The sequence below is a fragment of the Callionymus lyra genome, chromosome 8 (assembly GCF_982586985.1).
Source record: "Callionymus lyra chromosome 8, fCalLyr1.hap1.1, whole genome shotgun sequence".
NCBI classification, from domain to species: domain Eukaryota; kingdom Metazoa; phylum Chordata; class Actinopteri; order Syngnathiformes; family Callionymidae; genus Callionymus; species Callionymus lyra.
Genome location: NC_141825.1, coordinates 10,177,168 through 10,194,362, shown reverse-complemented (window position 1 = coordinate 10,194,362; position 17,195 = coordinate 10,177,168). Strand labels below are relative to the sequence as shown.

General features: G+C 42.7%; 1 protein-coding gene across 3 annotated transcripts in view; it reads left to right on the top strand.

Moving 5' to 3' along the window:
- The window catches only part of dusp8a (dual specificity phosphatase 8a), a 53,741-nt gene extending 36,929 nt beyond the window's left edge, over positions 1-16,812 (top strand). For 2 of the 3 annotated variants that reach the window (XM_087796854.1, XM_087796855.1), the window contains exons 4-7: positions 11,735-11,901; positions 12,767-12,926; positions 13,056-13,179; positions 13,415-16,812. In XM_087796854.1, the coding sequence (XP_087652980.1) occupies positions 11,735-11,901; positions 12,767-12,926; positions 13,056-13,179; positions 13,415-14,564 (1,601 nt within the window). In that variant the 3' untranslated portion in view covers positions 14,565-16,812. Of the gene's footprint in view, positions 1-6,473; positions 7,021-11,734; positions 11,902-12,766; positions 12,927-13,055; positions 13,180-13,414 lie in introns of those variants that run through there. The other variant, XM_087796856.1, reaches the window with a different exon arrangement.
- Positions 16,813-17,195: the final 383 nt, after the last annotated feature.

Here is a 17,195-nt window from a genome sequence, read left to right as displayed (position 1 = left end):
GCATTACTCATCTTTGTTAAAGTCAGAAACAGTTGTAAACTCACTTTACGAGCTCAAAGAAAACGCTTGTCTCCATGTGTTGCCTTAACAGCCTCTCTGCACCACACACGACTCTAAACCTCCCGCCGCGATTTGTGACTTTTTGTGATTTTCTGGTTTATTTCAGCCCCCTCTGGAACGATAGCATGATAGCACCCCCCACACCCCCAACAAAATGTGTTTATATTTTTTGTGGGGTAGAGATAAAGTGCCTGGTGGTGCAGAATAACGACGGGGGGCTAAGTTGTTTCGAGGGCGGGAGGTCTGCTGCATCACTGATGCGACTAGAAACCCCAGCAGGCTGCACAGATGCGAGAAACGTGTCATTGAATCTTCTCTAATTTCGCCACAGTTTGCACATCAGAAGTGCACGTGCATCATTTCAACATTTTTAAATGGCCAAATGTCACGTTCCAAGTGTGTCAGTAGTGATTATTAATGCATCATTTATTTAAGAGAATAATTGTTGCACATCTTTGCAGCGAAAACCTTTTTTTCTGGGGATCGTACAGACTAGATCCGGTCCTCATTAATCCCCCCCCCCCATCCCCCTACCCCTCTTCTTCAAATACACCCCCCCCCCCCTTCAATAATGGCAACTACCTCACACACCAGGCATGGCAGCTGCGTCCTCCTCTAGGCATTACATCACTGCAAGAGCAGTCTTGTTACTGATCCCATGACAACCGGCCCTATCAACACACACTCAGGCACACACACACAAAAATCATCATCAGGTATTATGGAGAAGAAAAAAAAATGGATAAGCTCATCTCAATCTCCTCTCATGTGCTTGCATGACTATGACCTCATGCACACTGAGACACTCACACACACACACACACACACTTCTCATTACTCTAAACCGATGTGGACGATGACATCTTCGCTGATGTCCTGATGTCCTGACAGCTGATCTCTGGTGTAGGATGGCGATCGCTGCCTCTCGAAAAATGAAGGGAGATATGCCAGAAATACATTCCCAACACAAATTAAAACATGTCTTTATGTGTCGATCAATGCGGAAATGTCAATCGTGTCGACTGGCTTTTGCGTCATTTCTTTTTGTTGCAAGTGTCCAAGTTTCATGTTTATTATTTTGAATTAATTATAGCTTCATGGCATTAAATAAATGGGAGTTTACTTAATAAAAAAGTAGCCTGCACTGGAGAACATGCATGTGTTAAATATATAGATAGCATACAGAGAAATAATTATAATGCTAAAGGACTTGTCGTTCAGAAATCAATTCCTAACACAGATTAAAACGTGTCTTTATGTGTCGATTTATGCGGAAATGTCGATCGTATCGACTGGCTTTTGCGCCATTTTATTTGCAAGTGTCGTACGTCCAAGTTTCATGTTTATTATTGTGAATTAATTATAGCTTCATGGCATTAAAAAAAGGGGATTTTACTTAATAAAAAAGTAGCTTGCACTGGAGAATGTGCATGTGTTGAATATGTACATAGCATACACAGAAATAATTATAATGCTAAATTACTCTTCGTTTAGAAATACATTCCTACCACAAATATTAACATGTCTTTATGTGTCGATTAATGCCGAAATGACGATCATATCGACTGGCTTTTGCGTCATTTTTTTCTTTTTTGCAAGTTTCGTACGTCCAAGTTTCATGTTTATTATTGTAAATTAATTATAGCGTCATGGAATTAAAGAAAATAAGTGATTGTACTTAATAAAAAAGTAGCTTGCACAGGAGAACATGCATGTGTTGAACTGGTACATAAGGATTTCCAGAAACAATTATCTGCTAAATGACTTCTTCTCTCTCAGGCCGTTGACTCATGTCGTTTGGTCGCTGTAGCTCATCTGCTCGCTGAAAGGTGCAGGACTATATTTATGTGTGTGTGTGTAAACTGTGCGTCGCCCGGGGGAACAAACCATAAATGTGCTCTCTAAATTTAAGAGATGTCACAGGAGGGGTTGCACAGAGTGACAGCGTTACCTATTCCTGTCCCTGCGAAAGCACATGTGCGGTCAATAAAACGGCGCAGCTGTCATGTATAGCATCTTGGCTGTAATCCTCTAATTAACGCACCTACTATTCCGGTCCTTGTTACCCTGCTGAGGGTGAGGACGGGGGTGTTGTTGGGGAGGGTCTAGGAGAAGAGATCGGTGGGGCGACGTCATGCACTCGAGCCGTTAGAACATCGAACGAGGTGTTGTTGTTGTCGTTTGTCTGTTTTGGAAGTTGTGTATGAGTCTCGTGACCCAGAGGGGGGTTTAATGTTTCATTAAGAGTGAGGGTAGGTTCGACCACATGTGAGTGTTACGGATGCTTGCAGGTGCAGATAAGAACATAAAAGTCAAGAAAAACTTTCTTAATTTTAGGTTTTTGTGCTGTTGTTTTTTGCTTTTTAGCTTTCGATGACTGAACTTCAAAAATATAACGTAAAATATTGTCTTCTTCAATGCATAAATACATTCAGTGTCAAATGTAAGATGTGAAAAAAGGCAATGTTAAGAAATATTCAGTGTAACCAATTAATTGTGAAAAAATAAATAAATAAAAATATTAAAAAAAGGAAAATAATGCAGTGTTAACTTCCAGGCAAACGGTAAGTAGGAGTGAGCCAGGGCGATCAATGGATAATGCTAACACAAATAAAGTAAACAGATTCACCGAAGCACTCCTATTTCCTACTTTTTACTTTTGCACGATGTTGCAGCGTAACCTGACTGCAGGGGTTGAGGCTTTTTTTTTATTTATTTCATTTTTAACAATTCATTTTTTTCTACATTTCAATTTGTACCTGTTTAATTTAACACATACTTTTTTCATGAATTTAATAAATATATATATATATGTTTTTAGAAAATTGAAAGTCTGATTTTAATGCAGGTAACATTCAGTGTTAGAAATGTATATTCAAACTCTGAAGGCACAGGTTTACTTCCATATACTGTATACTCTAATCACACAAGGAGCCAACATATTCCAACAGTCATTGTCACGGAAATCAAAAGTCATATTTTACAGTAAGTCCCATGTTGTCCTTGATCTTAAGTATCTTTGTTCTTCACCGAACACTCCCAACACATTCCTTTCCTTCAACATCACTTTATTGGTTATGATACGTCTCTGTTAAATAGTTGCTTGCGTCGATAATCTCTGTTCCTTACCTTAGCTTTAAAAATTAGAATATTCATAAGTGACAATATCAACAAAAACATTATTTTTCTTCTTAAGACATCCATCCGATGGGCCACATAAAATGAAAGAACATTTTGCTAATTTCTTTTCTACAGAATTAGGGTTTTTTATCAATGCCTTTGTTAAAATATGTTTCTAGAATTACAAGAAATACATTTTTTTTTTGTTCTTTGCTTTTAGGATCACATTACTCACCATGTTTCCTGGTCATGTGACCTGGTATATAACCTCTGTGTTTCTTTGCTACAGTCAAACCTCTTCATGAAAGTGCTGGACATTTTTGTGATATTTAAGCAGCATTTGAAATAAGTAACATTTCTTTAAAACGTCCCCATCTAAAGGTCACTTCAATAAACAAATCGAGTGTGCTCTAATACTTGAAAAAAATCAATGGTCTGCTTTTAAACAAGGCCCCATCATCACCATGTGACCTATTTCCTCTCACCCGGAGCGGGGGGGTGACGTCAGGCTCCTCTCGCTGGTGTGTGATCACTCAGGGGTCGACAGTGATGGGATGAGGTCAGTCAGTCAGTCAGCAGCTGGCCCCTCATCCAGACGTCTTGTATAAGCTTATTTCGTCTTTCGTATCTCAAGCTGAACTCACTGGCCGATGACTTAATGTATTTGACTTTTTTTTTATGAATGAATGTATTGTGCAGAGATGTCTCTGCATGTGGGGGGGGGGGGGCTGACTAATGCATTTACTCCACTAACTATGACATTATTTGCTTTCATCTTAAAAACAGTTAAGGACAAAGAGTACTATTGAGAGTTGGCTGCTTTATTTGTTTATATATCTTTATACATGTTACATCATTACCTCATTTTCTATTAAGAAGTATCTTAATAATAATTTATCTTCTGCTCGAAATTCATTCATAAATTAGTTTTTTCTTCGCGTTGTTTCCAATAGAATTAATAAATGTCACAACCTACCTGAGCTACTATATACAGTATATATATATATATATATATATATATAGGTTCATAAGAAGCTAGCTTCCTATTGGTCGACCGACTCCACACAGTGAAATGATTTCAGGGATTTAACAAAATATGGATATACTTAAAGATCTTTATGGTATAATGTCAATATTCAAAGGTATTGTGTCAATTTTTGTGAAAATATTCACAGGGGCCTTTTAATTATCCTTAAAATGTGTTGTTTTGGAACATTTTTTTTTATCCGAAATCTACTACAATTTATTGTATTTCCTCTCTTTTGAAATAAAAATATAGATTCTTCTTTGTCATCGTCTTCTTCATTGCCAGGTTACTTTGCCATGACAATATAACTTAATACCAACATAACTTCGTTCCTACAGTTTCGCAACATATTGTATCCATGTCCACGTATTGTGATACGTCTCGTATCACACCTAATTTAAATATTATACTTGAGGAACACTTTATCTTAAAGTCATAATTCTTCATTATGAGCATTTTACTTTTAAACTATTGAAAAAACATCACGAACACCTTCTTCTTGCCATTTGCCACAGAAGGCTTTGTCAGTTTAACCAACTTGCCGCCGACGTGTTTGTCATTCCGTAGTAAAGCACCGGGAGTCTGTGGCCTGTCACATGGATCATGGCCGCCCCGACCGCAAGCTTGTTTGCTTCCCTTCATCACATCTCGCCCTTCCCGTCCTCGCTCGCCCGCTTTCATGTCTCTTTCTTCTGGCCCCGTCCCGTCACTCTGGTGTCACTTTTATTTTCCCTCTGGTCTCCTCTTCCTCATCAAAGACCAAAACAATGTGTCCAAACACTGCAGTGTTAACACGAACCAGAGGAGGAAGCAGCGGAGTCCACACACACACACACATACACACACACACACACACATTCTTCCTCCTACTCGGACAGATCAACATTTAACACAAGGACAAAGTAACACCCCCGACAACAGAGGTTTTAATATGAAGCCTTTTTAGGCAGTAAAACTTCATCTTGTACGTCTATGCTAACTTGATTTTCGTTTGGATCGACCTTTATTGCTAATTTAATTGTTGAAATCGTCGAAATATTGTGGGTTTAAAATATCTCCATAAACAAAAATGAATGTAAATTATTATTAATAGTTTTTTTTTTTTATATGCTACGTGTGAATATCTTAACAGAGTTTGCTTTATATATATTTTTTAAATTATTAAATAATCAGTATGAGGTCAATGATCTCTGTAAAGAATGAAAGAAATGTACACGCTTTAACAACATTTTTTTGCCTGAAGAAAATTCCAAGAATTCCAGCAACGGAAATGATCTCATTCGACAGGTAGCTGGACACAGACGTAGCTCGAGGGCCACATTTCACCGGCCATGGTTGAAAACAATCTTTACAAACTATTGACATTTTTATTGAAATTCTTGATTTAACTTCTTTAATTTCTATTGGCACTTATAATTAAGTGGCTCAAAAAATTAAAAGAAAACAACAATAACATTTTGTGATTAAAAAAAAAAATGTACAACAAAACAATAACGCTATTGTTTGTACTAGTTTAGGGCATGATTACTTTTTTCAATATCCTTGATATATTCTTTATTTACATTTATTTCCAATCATATCAAGGCTCTTTTGAATCGCCTTCTCTTTCTTTTGGACTTTATCTATTACCCACCGTGACACTATAAATGTTGCCCCTTTCTGTGCCTTAAAATGTTGAAATAAGATCATTGTTAAGGCATATTTTACCTCAAAAGTATTTTTTTTTAAAAGGCTGCAGGGATTTTCTGCACAGGAAGTCTGCTGCAAGAATGTCTTGGCACTATAAAATGTATTCTGGAAGATTATCTTGTGTTTACTTGCGAAGGAATATATATTTATATTTTTTCTGATAATGATACATTTAGTATTTATCCGTGTCCTCAATGTGGAGTAGAAGTCTGCAGCGCGGCCCCTGCTCCGCAGCGAGGCCCCTGAGGTGGCTGCATATTTGCTGGCTGAGTAAGGAATGTGGTTACATGCCTTGGACATTAGCAATGACGGAGCTCTGGCTCCGCTGGAGAGAGAGAGGAAGGGAGGGAGTGAGAGAAGAGTCTGAGATCACGGCAAGTGAGCTCATTCACCCTCGGAGAGAGAGAGCGAGAGAGAGAGAGAAAGAGAGAGAGAGGAGCTCCGTCATCCTCTCTGCAGACAGGAGGAGGGAGAGAGGGAGGAGTGTCGTCCAGGGCCGCTCGGCGAATGAGCGACGAGGAGTCGGAGAAGCACAACAATAGGAGGCTGCTCCTCCTGACCGAGGACTCACAGAGACAGACCAGAGCTTCAGCGACACACACTCCGTCGGAAAACCAGCTGCAGATAGAAGTCCAGCTGCTGCCATCTCTCTTTTTTTTCGATCTGTTCTTCTCTCTACCCGTGTTCACTCCGCTGTTGCCGGGAGTGAGGGGGAAAAAAAAAGAGTGAGCCGAGCACATTTCTGACATACCTGTGGTCACGGGCATCTCGCTTGGATTCTTGGCCACAGGTGGATCTGGTTATGGACTTCATTTAGGAATGTGTGCGACCGTTCTGGACTCGCACCGAGTTGGACTTTTCTGCAGGACTTTTGGAATTCTATCACCTGGAAACTTTTTTAATTTTTAATAGATCACTTCTTTTCTGTCCTTGAAAAGAAGGGCACATAAGTGTATAAGTGAGAGTGTGTTGGGGGTGTGTTTTTTAATTTTTTTTTAACTGGGGGATGCCTCTGGATGTGGTGATCACCCCAGTGGAGGACTGTTTTTGGCCGGCCCTGCAGGACACAGACATGAGGCTGAAGATCAGGGTCCGCCGGATGAAGGAGGGAAGAGAGCTCCGAGGTGTGTAACAAGCATCATGTCTTTTTTTTGCAAACATGTTCTCAATTTGTTAAATAATCGTAGATGTGTATTGTGGGATGATAGAGGAAGCCCCTCTTGCACAAAAGCCCCAGTGGGGGGGGGGGGGTCCCAGGTACTGAGGTATTCCAGGCGTGCTGCAATCGAAGATGCAGAGTGAATCTTAAGAACCTGCTCGGCTTGAATGCCAGGATTAACTGCTGTAGCAAGAAAAGAGTGTGATCCAAAAAAGAAAACGGCTAATCGCTTTCGCACCTATTCATGTCCACTGTTGATGTGTGTAGAAGAGGAGATGTTTGAGGGGGCGGCGAGGGGGTGGGGGGGTTGCAGGATGACATCATGAAGCCGAGATGCAACGAAGAGGAAAAGATAGAAGGAAGAAAAAAAAAAGAGTTCAGGGAGAGAATGAGAGCCATGACCCGCAGGATGACATAGTGCTCATGCTCTCTCCGCCCGTGGTCATTGAGATGTAAAAAAAAACCATCACAAAGACTCTTTTCTTTCGCTGTGGCTTCTGCGTCTTGTGCAGACTCTGCTATCACTTTATTTGCACTGCAGGTGTTCGGCAGCACACGTTTCTCACTGATAAAGCACCAGATCCATGAACAAAAAAAAAAAAAAAAAAACTCCTGGGAGATTTCCACATGGTCGTAATCGTATGTCAATATTTGCATGTTGGGACTTTTTCTTTTTTCTTCCCCAAAAAACTGGTTTGAAGCAGATTCTTGCAGCTACCGATGTCAACCGCTGGCTTGTTCGACGTGCAGGAAAACTTTAGAGGGAGAGAAAAAAAAGCTAATAAATCACATGTTCTTCCAGCAGAAGATAGAAGCGCTTCTGTCACTAGTTTTTTTTCCACATCAGGGACTTCTTTTTTTCCAACCCTGTGCACAGATCTGTCAGAGTTATGGCCAACGATGAGGCAACGCTGATAGAGGAGCAATAAACCAGTGAACCGTGTTAATCATCACACCCATGACATCATCCCGCTACCTCTTCTATGGGCTGTCAATCTAAAGCGTCCTGACAGAAATGGCTACCCCCCCCCCTAACACCATCCTCTATATCGCCTCCTCCTGGCAGCCTTTGTGGGGCAAGTGTGCAATGATGTCATATGTGTGTGTGTGTGTGTGTGTGGGGGGGGGGTCACATTGAGATGCTAATGTCCCCCCTTATAGATGAGGGGACAGCTGGAGGGGGCACAGAGGATGGCGTCATGTCTCCCCGATATGTGGAGGGGTGCAGTCATTCAGGCACATCAATGCCCTGAGGCTGAGCGAGTGTGTGTGTTCTCTCCATTAACAGACGAGTTAAAGAGGGCAACTGAAACAGGCGGGTGGTGTGGACAGGGGGGGGTGTAGGGGGGTCTGGCTTGTATTGACCAGGCGCTCAATTGTACCGAGAGAGCGGTGATGTAACGGCTTCTATTAACCAGAAGAGCCCGGCAGGTGTTCAGGCGGTCGATATCTCTAGGGGGGATTCCGCCTCCATTCATCTCCTTGACTCACAAAAACTGTTTGAGAAAAACTCTCTGGAAATAAAAAAAAAATGCACCCCTTTTTTTTTTTTGGTGTTTCTGACATAGCAAGTAGCGGTTGCATAAGTGGAGAAGCGGGCGGAGGGAAGTGGAAAAAGGAAGTCACCGCTGGTTCTGGCCCGCAAGTGGACGACACAGTGCCCTCGTCCCCCCCACACACACTGTGTATCTTCGCATATTTTTAGGGTTTGGGAATCTGGTTACTCATATCCTGGACATGTATTTTCCAGAGGATGTGACATGACTCCTTCCGAAGCGATGTCAGGTTAACTTTAACTTGACAAGTACTGGACAAAATGTCACTTTAAAAGAAAAAAAAAAACGGAAACAGTTGATGATTCAAGTAGGATTTTAATAGTTTACCGAGTTGTTTCCAAGATAAACTGAAATTATCATCATCATTATGGTGCCAAAAAAAAGTCCCATGACGACGGATGATTGGTCGCTACAATACTGTATTTAAATCATATTTCTTTGTCTACAGCTGTAATTGGTTGGCTGGGCGGCAAAGCATTAGCGTTACTGAGAGGGTTGTCGAGAGGGACGGCAACGATGGAAGTTCAAATTAAGGTTGTTACATTAAACAAGTGAAAAAGTAAATAGTCACGACTCTACACTATATATATTTCTAATTTATTTAAAAAAAGTTCCAGTTCTATAAAAACTTCTCAATGACCTTCCACCGCTGTTGACGGTGACACTTGGTGAACTCATCTTTCCCACTTGTCTTCCTGATGTCATCCTAACAGACGGCTGTACTGGCATGTGTCACAGGGTATTTTCATGACCTCGCCGTGACTGTAACGTGTTCTCAAAACCGGAATGTTCGCATGTGTCATCATTGCATCTTGGATTATATTTTTTTTTTTTGGGGGGGGGGGGTTTATCTTGAATTCCTTTCCTGGCTTGTCGTCAACATCGCCGTCATCCCTGTTGTTATGGCAACTTAAATAAGTGGGTCAGGTGACAAGGTGATAACAGCACGCTATCTGCAGCGTGACGAACGTTGGCGTAAGTCTTTGTCTAGGTGTTTGTAATCGTGTTGACATAACGACGCAAGCGTTGAGTTTCTTATCTTATCTTAACCCTCCGCCAGTAACCCTTTACTCACGCACGTCTGTTCGTCACAGGATGAAGTCGGCATCTTTAGTCACCCGGTAATGATTAATCCGCTCGATCAAAGAGGCTTTTATTTTTGTAAGACTTCCTCTTCTCATGCACTTTCTCCTCACGTCTCCATCGTGGAACTCCCCGTCGTCTTAGAAACTCTCTAACAATCGAAGAAAAAAAGAAAAGGGAAATGCTTCATGAATGACGAGAGGCACTTCCTGTTTATTTTCTGCAGCTCCAGGGACGCGACGCTTCCTCGCGCTGATACTGTAAATAAAGCTATAAGCAGCTACTTTTGTTTCTGACGGCTTCACATTGTCCTGCCAAGAGGGAACGGCGGCGATACAGTTACACATCCGAGCGACGTCGCCGAACACTTCCAGCCTTCTTTCCTGTTTCCTGACCGCTGAGCCTGCATCTCCCCCTCCATTAGCTGATCCACCCTCGGGAAAGGAATACCGATAGCACTGCATCATCGGTTGCCATAAATAGCTGGAGGCAGATAGTTGTTCTCTTCTCATGGCTCTTGAAGAGTCGAAACCCAAAATGGTACCGGGTCATGCTCCAGACAACTTAGTACAGATTGAATTGAAGTTTAGATTTTTTTTAATTTCAAAATTAAACCCACTTTTTTTCAAAATGTACTTCATATTTTCCTAGAGTTCCTAAAAGTATTGAACTACTGTACATTTCAAGGATGAAATAAAAGTTATTGTTTGTGATCAAGCATTTAAGATTATCACCTACCCTACCTTTAATCTCCTACTGTCTTTCTGAAAACCTATTTTGAGTTCATTACTTGACATGAAAAAGCTCTTATTATTCAGTTGATATGTATTATCTGCATTATAGAAACCTTATAAAATAAACTCCTTTTTTTTATTGTAAGATAAATTCTTTCCCAGAAAAATAATACACAACATTCCTAAGTGCGCACTGTCTGCATTTCTATTGTAAAAGACTTAGTTTTTGTTATTATCTTGGAGCTGTTTTATATGCAGAATGTTACATTATTACAAACAAAATCTTGGATATAAAAAAATGGATTCCAAAAGTTTATGTTTCTCTTCATACATACATTATAAGAAAACAATAAATACAAATGGCAGATACCTTAAAAAAATGGAATTGTGTTTATTTATAACAAACAAGTTTGGAATTAAAGCGCCCGCTTACAAATTACACTTAGTAGTTACATGGTAGTTGAGTGACTATTTTGCTGGTGATCATAGCGAGTATTGGGAGCACGTCTGGAGTTGCAGCCGCTACAGTCAAACGTGCCCAATGCTTGGCTTCTCTGGAAGGATGTCATGTCTCGCCACGGATCGGGTCAGCCGAGGCTGAACCTAGATTAGGTTCTTAATCCCCTGTTCTGGGGCTCAAGGTTTCCTTGAAGCACTCTCCTGTTTTCTCCACGCTCCTTCAGTGAGGTTCATTACCCAATCACAAACGCACGGTTCGCCTCCTCCGGGCCGACCCCCACCCTGTAGTTATACAACCGCCAGAGTAGTGTGTGTGTGTGTGTGTGTGCAGTAATGGGGTCAAAACGTGTGCACGCTCCAAAACCCCTTTTTTTTTTTTGCTACAGTCCTGACAGATGGTTATTTTAGAGCATTTTGTCAGCAAGTGTGAGCGCGTATGTGGCGGCACATGTTATGAGTTGTGGTCGTCGTCGGGGACGCTACGACGGCCTCCGTCCCGGCCCTCGCACCTGTGGCCTCGCTCATTCCCTCGGCCTGACGCAATGCACTTCTACAGGACATGAGCTCATGCAGGAAACGGAGCCGCGCACACACAGATATGCCAAAAAAGTGGAGCCGCCCGCCTCTTAAAGGGCCGGGTTCGCAAACATTTTTGTCCGCCCAGTAGCTCAAGTAGCTCTTCGAAAAACCTGTGCACAGAAGCAGAAAAATAATTTTCTCCAATCGTTGGAGGCAGACTCGTAATGTCTATATAAGGTTTTCTCTGTTGACGCTGCCTGTCTTTTCTCCACACGCATCCCTGACCATTATAGTGTAACTAACCAATGTTCTTCTTCTTCTTCTGCAGGCGGCTTCGCTGCCTTCTCCTCCTGTTTCCCGGGCCTGTGCGAAGGAAAGCCGGCCACCGCGCTTCCCATGAGCTTGTCCCAGCCGTGCCTACCCGTGGCTAACGTGGGACCGACCCGCATCCTGCCACACCTTTACCTGGGCTCGCAGAAGGACGTGCTCAACAAGGTTTGTGACCATTAGGGGGCGGCCATATTTCAACGCTCTCGTGTATAAAGACTACTATTTGAATGATCGGCGTCATCTAAAGCGGTGGTTTTTAAAAACTGGTTTAGCTGTAGGACCCACCAATGCACTGTGATAATAAGCTATGAGCCAAACTAAGTTCATAAAATATATGTAAAAGAAGTAAACAAGCAATTGAGGCCTTACATTAAGTACAATATAAAGTACGTTGAAAGTTATTTATCCGAAGGTAAGGATCTTAAAACAAGTGCCATCGTGCTTGAAATTCACAAACTAGTTAAAAAGGGTCACTTTAAGGTCAAAGTTCTATGTTGTCGAAATAAGGTACTACTTATATTATCTTAAAAGCTCTGTGCAAATTTTCACAGCCTGTAACAGTTGAGATGCTAGATAGAAAATATAAAAGGGATCATTTTCGCAAAGTCCACTGACCAACGGATAATATCTCTTTGGCCTACTTTGGGTCCCAAACCACCAATTGAGAAACATAGAATCACACAACTATAATTTCATTTTCGTTTGCTTTCTTTAGTTAAGTTGTAAACATCACATCTTAAAAGGTTTTGAATGGAATTTTGAGTGGACCTCGAGGTATAATCTGGATTCACTTGTATGGCTTCTCGCAGCTGCTGCTCACAAGGCTTGGAAGTAACAGAAATGTAAAAAATCTTGACTTTTTAAAGCACAACATAAATTTGAATCTCTAAAATAAATAGACTTTTTACCTGATTGTTCCGAAAAAATGTGTCGTACAATAGATAGGTATTAACTCTTGGGCAAAGTCAGTGCTGTGCCAGTTCTAGTGGTCTTAGTATTTTATTGTAACGTTGTTTCTTTTACTCTCCAGGATCTGATGGTTCAAAACGGGATCACCTATGTGCTCAACGCCAGCAACACTTGCCCAAAGCCCGACTTCATCAGTGAAAGCCACTTCATGCGTATCCCGGTGAACGACAACTACTGCGAGAAGTTGCTTCCCTGGCTGGAGAAAACCAACGAATTCATCGGTAGGTTTAACCAGATTCAGTCAGTTGTCGAGTCCTTCACAGATTTTGAGCTCAAGCCCCTTTTCAGGCGGCAACTTTGTTTTTGTGTATCTGTGTGTATTCATGTACGTTTCTTGTCTCCCCCGACAGACAAAGCTAAGGTGTCAAACTGCAGAGTCATTGTGCACTGCCTGGCTGGAATCTCACGTTCAGCCACCATCGCCATTGCATACATCATGAAAACAATGGGCTTGTCATCAGACGACGCCTACAGGTACGTTAGCTCCGCCCACCCACCACCTGCTGAGCTTAGGTGTCACTAGAAGATACTGTAGGGGTCAAAATAATCCATACTTTTCTTATCTAAATAATTCTGGGTATCCTTTTTATGCCAAATTTGTTTTGTTTTGACTAAGGTATGACTTAGGGTGACAGTTAGGATCCATTCCTGAGTGAAAAATGGCACTAAAGTCGCAAAAAAAACTGACATTCTCTTATTTCCTGGGCAGGTTTGTAAAGGACCGAAGACCCTCTATATCCCCCAACTTCAACTTCCTGGGTCAGCTGCTGGAGTTCGAGAAGGAACTGCAACTGCTGCAAGCTCTGGGCTCTGACGACAAGCTCTCGGACACCCAACAAGAAGTTCACGGTTTCACGTCAACCCTGGAGATCAACAGTCACCACAGCAATGGGGACTCTTCGATGGTCGTACCCCATATCCCGTTTGAACCCAAGAACCCATCCCCTACCTCCCTCCAGCAGGGCTTTAACGGCCTGCACCTCTCCGCCGAGAGAATCATGGACACCAACAGGCTCAAACGCTCTTTCTCTTTGGACATCAAATCCGTCTACTCCCCCAACAGCCCCCACTGCCCGAGCATGGCGCCGGCGCACTCTGAAGACGTCCCTAAACTGTGCAAGCTTGACAGTCCGGGAACCGGTACCTCTAACGGTGTTTGTTCCCAGTCCCCTGTCTTGGACAGTCCCTGTTCTCCTAGCTCCCCGTTCCCCTCGCCCGGCTGTGGGGGCAGCATCGGAGGTGGCGGCGACGGGGTTCATCGTTCCGGTTCTTCCACATCCAGGCCCAGAAGGAAGGCCAAGCACGGCTCCGTGAGCTCTCCCATTCACTCCCATCTCCACCCGCACCCGCCTCAGACTCTTAGCTTGTCGCTTGATAATAAAACCCCTGGTTCGGAAGAGAACCTGAAGGGCTCCTTGCTTCTATCGCTACCCTCTGTGCCCTGTGTGGGCTCAGGGACCATGTGGACCAAACATAGAGACACTGTCCAAGCCACCACTCCGGTCACCCCCACCGCAGACGCCCCCTGGCACTTCGGGGCAGAGGAGGGAGGTCAGGGTGAGATGGAGCTCGGAGGGAGGGTCGACGGCGGGCCAGCAGACTCCGCGCTGAGATTCGGCAGCAGCTCGGCCTACGTGGCGTTCGGATGCAGCGAAGGCGTGCGGTTGCGAGACAAACCGTCGAAGGAGAAGCCGGAGTCGAAGTCGAACACCGGCGCGTCGGAGAAACAGTACAACCGGCGCAGCTGCCAGATGGAGTTCGAGGAAGGCATCTCGGAGACACGATCTCGAGAAGAACTGGGGAAGATCGGGAAACAGTCGAGCTTCTCCGGGAGCTTGGAGATCATCGAGGTGTCCTGACAGATACTGGTCCCCGCGGTCCGGTGTATGAAACGAAGGGACGACTAACTACCGATGCCCCCATCACAGACAGTGTTAAACGTCTCCGAGCAAAAGGACTTCGTGCTTCCGGGGGCAACTGACAGAGCCTAAAACGTGGTGCTCGGCAGACCATAATAATCCCGAACTCTAATGAGAGAAAGGACGTTGTGGGATAATGGCTGTAGGTACTGCAACCCTTTTTCTTTTAACGCCAGACCCAGAGTGTCATGTTGCATCTTGGTTATGTTGAGAATTGACGGTTTGGACACAAACCGGTACCTGTGGTTTAACGTAGTGTAGCGTCCGTGGGTGTGTAGCTCGTGATTTGACTCCCTTCTCGTCCAAATGCCTCAAAGCCCTGCACGGCTGCACCCGAGTTGCTCTGCACCAAACTCGCCAACAATAAAAGCAACTTCTCCACGGCGGCGGATAAACCTCGCAGCCCGTGACCACCATGGGTTGGTTGTCACAGAGGATTCACGGACCCTTCTGAAGCCCTGAACCCCAAAAAGCACATTGTATCCCCCTGCTGACTTTGGCTCGATTGTTTCCCAGTGTTAACCGAGAGAACTGAGGTTTCCCCCCAACGGACCTTCCCCCCCTTTGCTCCCATCGCTCACCACTAGTGGTCGCCACTGAGCATGCACCAGAAAGGCTGACACCAGACAAGAACTATATATATATTCCGAATATATATCGCAACTTTAATGGACTTGTGATGGACATGACTTTTTTTGTTCAGTTATATTTTAACTTATTGTATTGGTTCATTCTGGTAATGAGAAATAATATAATGTTTTGTGGATTTTTTTTTTCTTTTTGACTTTATTATTATAATAATTATTATTATTATTTGCTGTATGGTATTTATGAAAACACACTCATACAAATACACACGTTCATGAAAACCCAAGCGAGCAATATGTGCTGTTTCTTATTTGGGGAGAGATGTTGGACTTTTGAAAAATGCTTCAGAACTCACGAGTCACAGCAGTTATCGCAATGAGTCATATAGTCTATGCTAGGACTGCACAATGTTACGCTAACAACTCAAGGCATCGTGGGTAATTTTTCGAATAGCGGATTTGACAAATTATAATACAAATCTGAAACTCAGCTATGTGAGCTTGTAGCTACATTAGCTACTAGCTACTAAGCTTCATTAGCTAGTAGCTACTAAGCTACGTAGCTCTGTAGCTAATTTAGCTCATGAGCTACTAGCTAATGTAGCTACAAAGCAATTGTGCCGAATGAGTATTAAAATGTAAAAAATAAACACATTTCTTTAATTACATCATATTCTCAATTATTAAATTCCCCCAAAGTAGATGTTCAAACTACAATCTGGAACATCTATTAATGAAGTATATATTGTGCAGCCCTCAGGTTGAAAGTACACAACTTCAGATCTGGTTCACGTATCCGTGGAACGATTCAAGCATCTTTTTTAGGGGCTTTTCATTTGATCTCCGACTCCACTCGAGCCTCCTTTTCTGAACCGACTGCAGGTTTGTCAATATCACAACACTTCCCGCCAAAGCAGAAACACACACACACAAACACACAAGCTTACCGGTTTTTGCACACACACACACACACACACACACACCCTTTTGTTCAGTCTCAGGGGATTCTTTCAGTGAGCCGAGCCCACCTCTGGGTGCAAACGCTGCTGTGGCACTTCAGCACAAAACGCTTTTTTCTCATCTTTCATATTTTCCCAAAGCTTTTTTTTTTATATATATAAGGACTCAGAAGGCGAGCAGGAGGAGGAAGTAAACGCTCTTGGTTATTTATTTATGATGCTAAATGTGTTTTTTGTTTTTTTTTATTTCCCTGGACTAGCTTTTTGGCCTTTGACCTCGTGCAGATAGCTCCCCCCGTCCCTCCGCCCCGTGATCCCCTCCAGAATCAATCATCCCTTCCCTCCATATATTTTTAAAAACTAGTTAGAAGTATTTATGACGTGTAACAAAGATGATGCAGGCTGTCCCATTTGCTAAATCTGTTGTTCTATAATTACTGTTATGATGATGATGACGATGACATTGCTGTTATGTTACATAGCAACACATCTAAGAACACTGATGAGTTTTTAAAAAGAAAAATCCTGATACCTTAGGCTGCTTGACGCTAAAAATACCTCAGGTTCTACGAAAAGGCTTTTCCTTCCCCTGTACATGTTTTGTGAAAATGAGACAAAAATACAGACATGATAAAAAACAAACTCTTCTTCTTCTTCTTCTTCTTTTCTCCTCCGTGTGCAGGAATGGATGGATTTCAAGACCACTTTCTTCTGAAGAACTTTATTTTGGTGCTAAATTAGCGACGACACAGCACGACTGAGATCCAACACATGACACAGACGCCATTGATTTTTTTGCAGCTGATTCTTTCTGTTTTTATTCCGTTGAATGCACATTTTCGTCGCACAAATCGCCCATTCATGAGGGTCAGTAGGCTCCTACTATGTGCACAAGTTGGTGCAGATCACTGGGATCACTGTTGGAATCCGATTGTTTCTCTCTGTCCAACAACACCAGGAGAATTTTCTGAAGGTTTCGCGGCCTTTAAAATATTCGAGCATCATTCGTGTTAAAACGTAAGGAA